The sequence below is a fragment of the Sinocyclocheilus rhinocerous genome, unplaced genomic scaffold (genome assembly GCF_001515625.1).
Source record: "Sinocyclocheilus rhinocerous isolate Xijiao unplaced genomic scaffold, SAMN03320098_v1.1 scaffold61, whole genome shotgun sequence".
NCBI classification, from domain to species: Eukaryota; Metazoa; Chordata; class Actinopteri; order Cypriniformes; family Cyprinidae; genus Sinocyclocheilus; species Sinocyclocheilus rhinocerous.
Genome location: NW_015640445.1, coordinates 2,998,144 through 3,003,161, shown reverse-complemented (window position 1 = coordinate 3,003,161; position 5,018 = coordinate 2,998,144). Strand labels below are relative to the sequence as shown.

The 5,018-nt window shown below is 35.9% G+C and overlaps 1 protein-coding gene across 1 annotated transcript in view; it reads left to right on the top strand.

The window, feature by feature from the left end:
• Window positions 1-5,018, top strand: part of LOC107752793 (14-3-3 protein zeta/delta-like) — a 14,383-nt gene that overhangs the window by 7,439 nt on the left and 1,926 nt on the right. The window contains exon 3 of the mRNA XM_016568857.1: window positions 4,074-4,197. Coding sequence (XP_016424343.1) covers window positions 4,074-4,197 — 124 coding nt within the window. The remainder of the gene's footprint in view (window positions 1-4,073; window positions 4,198-5,018) is intronic.

Below are 5,018 nucleotides of genomic sequence, written 5' to 3'. Positions count from 1 at the left end.
GTAACGGCTGCATTTAAATTAATTATTATTATTATTATTATTATTTCTGCAGTTTAGCACCATCTGCTGTCAGAGAGTGAAAGTGCGCTTTCATCCAGAGCGTCTCTCACATGTTCCGCCATGTGCTTCTCGTCCTCTTGTTTACATCAGAGTGTGCATGCTTCTTTCACGCAGCGCACCGAAATCTGCGTTCTGATTCGGTTCTAGTACATACCGGTTACATAGGTACCGGGTTTCGGTACCCAACCCTAATCACAATTAATTATTTTCCCCAAATAGTGCAGCCCTAGTCTGTAATAAATACTAATCTAAATCAGTATGCAAATGGATGTCATTGCTCTTGGATTTATTTATTTTTTGGCTTTTTGTTTGTTTGTTTGTTTAAACATACAATTTTGATGAATTAATCGCATTTTGAATATAAGCACAGATATGATTTGACCATATTCAAATGTATGTATCATATTAGTATATGTTCACCACATGTGTGTGTGTGTATATTACACATAACATGGTAGAGAATATGTCCTCTTTTCTGATGGAACAGCAGCCCAGTTTTGGCTCTCGCTGGAGACGAGGGTGTCTATATTAAGGGGAGCATGCACAGTCTTGCACAAGGACAGTCACCGTCTCATTATTTTTATATCTAGAACATGTAGTGATGAGTCCAATTTGAAGCCATGCAGTTTGTATTTAATAGCTTTATGTAAAGCAAACCTACCATGATCTAATTGGTATGATGTAAAAAGAGAAGTGTTTCCTGATAGACACTTCCCACAGAAGGAAGTGTTTGTTTATATAATCAAATCATGGCCCTGACTGATGAGATGATCAAAGTTCAGCAGTGGGTGTGTGTGAAGGTGCATTCAGGTGCAGTTTAGTAACGCTTTCCGAATGCCTGCTGGGTAATAGTGAGCTATGCAGTTCCTCATTCTCAATGCTTGTGCTACTGGTGGAATACTTTAGCCTTATCCACTCAGACACTTTGTTTCTTTAAATAAATGCAATAATGTTTAATGTTGCCTGAAGGAGGTTTGTTCTAAAAATGGATGTGGTTTATTTTCTCACAGAAAGAGCTGAAATGGTAGCTCTTATTGTGGTCTATTCATAGAGAAGACCATAATTCATTACTATTAGACCATGTTTTATGGGTGTTGTATAGACAATTGCTTTATGTATTATTGTTGAACAATATTGTAAAATTCACTAATGTCTTATGTGGTGGTCAACCAATGTGTGTGTGTGTGTGTGTGTGTGTGTGTTTGTTTTTTCAATGGCAGATGCCAGTACTAGGGGTGATATCTAGGTGGCTTATATATGCATAATACAATTTAGTGACATCATGTGAGATATAGACAAAGTTGCAACCAATGTTAATTATATTAATTTTTTTATCAGTATTTTAAACGCTATTGTTTGATATCGGATATTTCCTCTACTTTTACACATCTAACACTGTTATTAGTGTTTTAATCTTTAAACTACTACTAATAATTTAAAAGTAATCTTTAGCCAATCTCATTCGATTTTAGTGTTTCATTTTAATTTATTTAGACAAAATAGTATAGAATATTAAAGTGACATTGTGATTAACAATTAACAAAATTCTAAAAAAAAAAAAAAAAGCCCTATTAACATGGCGCAATCAGTCATTCACAGTTAGAATGTAGATGGGCGAATTTCCGTTTCATGCCAACTTCGGCCATTTATCATTTATCTGCCAAATACAATTAAAAATGTATTGGTTTTATCGGTTTCTAACTGGACTTCCAAAAAGTGCTTCCTGTGGAAATAGAAAGCATTCACAATCAGTCGCTGTCTTTCTGGTAAGTCAGTGGTGCTGTTAGCAGTGGTTTTGCTGTAGTCCAGTCTGAACCCATGTAAGTGCTGAACTGTGTTTGTGCAGTGAGTCATGGCTGTTTCTGTGCGCTGCTTTAGCGAGAACTCCAGCTTGATTTCCCAGCTCGTCTGTGATGGCTGAGGGTGTGTCTGTGACTCATCTCACTGTTGAATCTGCTCTGGGATCAAAGTTGTTCCACACCCCCACCTGTCCACGCTGCCTGCCACATGCTGCCAGCTCTCATGCTCTCAGTAGGGAGGATTACACTCACTGAACAAGGGTTTCCTGCACTTATCATTGATTTATATGAATGCATAAAGACATTCGCCTGTGTGTGTTCATGATCAACAACTAAAAATATTGTTGTATTGAGTCTGACCATAATTATCTCAAAATTTATTGTATAATATGGTGGATTTGTAACAAAACAAAAAAGCACTTTCACTGTAGCTGGGATGAATTTAGAAACATAACTTCTCAGAAAGGGTTTTAGCTCCCAGAATGTACAGAAATTACTGTTTGCACACTCAATCCTCACTGAAAAGTGATTTCTCTAAATTCTTCCCTTTTATAGAACCACCAATATTAAAGCTTAAACAAAGATGACTTGTTAATCTCACTTTTTTTTTTAAACCCAGTCAGTTCAGTCGACCATCCTTAGTATATTTTATGGTTCAAAAGTTTGGGGTTAATGAGATTTTTTTAAAAGTCTTTATGTTCAGCAAAACTTAAAAATACAGTTAAAACCGTAATATTGTGTCTCCAGTCTTCAGTGTCACATGATCCTTCAGAAATCATTCTGATATACGGATTTGATAAAACATTTCTTATTATATAACTATTGAAAGTCACAGTTGTGTTGCTTCATATTTTTGTGGAAATCGTGATCTATTTATTTTAGGATTCTTTGATGAATAGAATGTTCAAAAGAACATAAATGAAATAGAATCTTTTGTGATTACTTTTACTTTGAATAAGTGTTTTTAAAGTTTTTTTTCCCCTCAGCTGTCCCTGAAAAGGTAATGCAAGTGCATCCACATAAATTAGGCTTGTCACAAAGATTGTTGACGAGATTTTGGGTTTGGATGCTCAATTGTGTGCTATTTTATGTGCATCTGCTTTTAGTCTTCATTTTTAGGCCAGCAATGGGATGCTGGAATAGCACTGACCTTGTTTCTCTGGATTGGTCATCAATGACTGGCATCTCTGTGCCGAGAATCCTTGATAAGTGTGAAGAATGAAAAAAATTCTCTGGCAGGACTTTCTAGTCAGGCAAGCAAGAAGAAACAGGCCCTCATGCCGGAAAATGTTTCTTACGCTTTTGGTTTTGTCTGTTTTGAAGCTTCTGGGTGCAGTTTGTACTCCTCAAGCCAAAACATTATTTAAAGGGAAATTCTGTCATTTACTCGTTTATTCATTTCGCTCCAAACCTGTATCATTTTTCTTCTGTGGAACACGAAAGGAGGCGTTTTGAAAAACTGTACAATGGAAGTCAATTGGCTTTCATTGTAAGGCCAAAAACATGTCATGTTCCACAGAATAAAGTAAGTAATTCAGGGTGAGTAAACGTTGACAATTTTTATTTTTGGGTGAACTATCCCTTTAATCACTGAGAGAGCAATAAAATATTGGACATCCTAGATTTGAGTAAACCTCTGCTGATCTGTTTCCTAATGATTTCTGTTGTAACGTGTTTGTGAGGTTTGTGAAGCAGAATGCTGTGAAGTGTAGGAGGATGGAGAGAAATATTAAGCTCTTGATGGTGTATTTTCTGACCTGTTCTTACCATAGCGTGGTAAGGAGTGGGTCATACCTTATGATGTTGTGTTGGCCTTTCTGTGGTAATCTGTCTCATCCTTGGTGTGGTGGTTAATCTGGTATTTACTCGTGCTTTAAAGCTGTTGCTTTCACTGAAACAGATTACTGCTGAAGCAGTCTTAGACGTGTAGACGGATGCAGAGATGGAGAGCTTCAGCTAGGGGCTAGTCTCTGAGACAGAGATTAAGCTTAATCCTGGACTAAAATGAAGGAGGGAAATCCCCTAAAACTGCTTTGAGTCGGCATGGGAACGGCACTAACAGGAGGATGAGCTGATATTTAACCTGTATTTAAAGGTCATTCTCCTAGTGGTTTGCATGTTTCTTGTGGCCTAAAGAAATTACATGAAAGTGTCTAAATGTGGACTTCAAGCTTTTCCACCATTTAAATTCTTTCTTTTATTCTTCTTCTACAGGAGCTGCTGAACAAATATTTAATCCAGAATTCCACAAATCCTGAGAGCAAAGTCTTCTACCTGAAGATGAAGGGTGACTACTACAGATACCTTGCTGAAGTCGCTTCAGGAGACGACAAGAAAAGTAAGAATGCTTGACTGCTGGTTTTGTGGGTTTTACAAGCATTTCCGTAAAATGTAGGACTGGACTTTCCTTGGTATGACGTAACTGGAAACATCTAAACAAGGGGAAGTTTGTCTTGTGTCTTGAGTATAGGCTGATCATTATGTGCTCAATAGAGATACTCATTCTCAGCAACACATTTTTGAACTTTTTTTTTTTTTTTGGCTCATATTAGTAATTTCACATTTATATTTTTTGGGATTACCTAGTTTTAGTGGGTTTTACAAGCATTTCCGTAAAATGTAGGACTGGACTTTCCTTGGTATGACGTAACTGGAAACATCTAAACAAGGGGAAGTTTGTCTTGTGTCTTGAGTATAGGCTGATCATTATGTGCTCAATAGAGATACTCATTCTCAGCAACACATTTTTGAACTTTTTTTTTTTTTTGGCTCATATTAGTAATTTCAAATTTATATTTTTTGGGATTACCTAGTTTTAGTAGTGTTTCTTTTTGTAGTTTTGTATGCCTCAACAAGTAAGGATTTTGTTTCTGCTGTCAACATATTCACTGGTCCCACCACAAAAACATATACAATAAATCTTTTTTTTTTTAAACATTTAAAAATGTATATACAATATTTATAGTATTATTTATTATATGTGACCCTGGACTTAAGTCGCTTGGGTATATTTGTAGCAATAGCTAAAAATACATTGTATGGGTCAAAATTATTGATTTTTCTTTTATGCCAAAAATCATTAGGACATTAAGTAAAGATCATGTTCCATAAAGATATTTTGTAAATTTCCTACTGTAAATATATCAAAACTTAATTTTT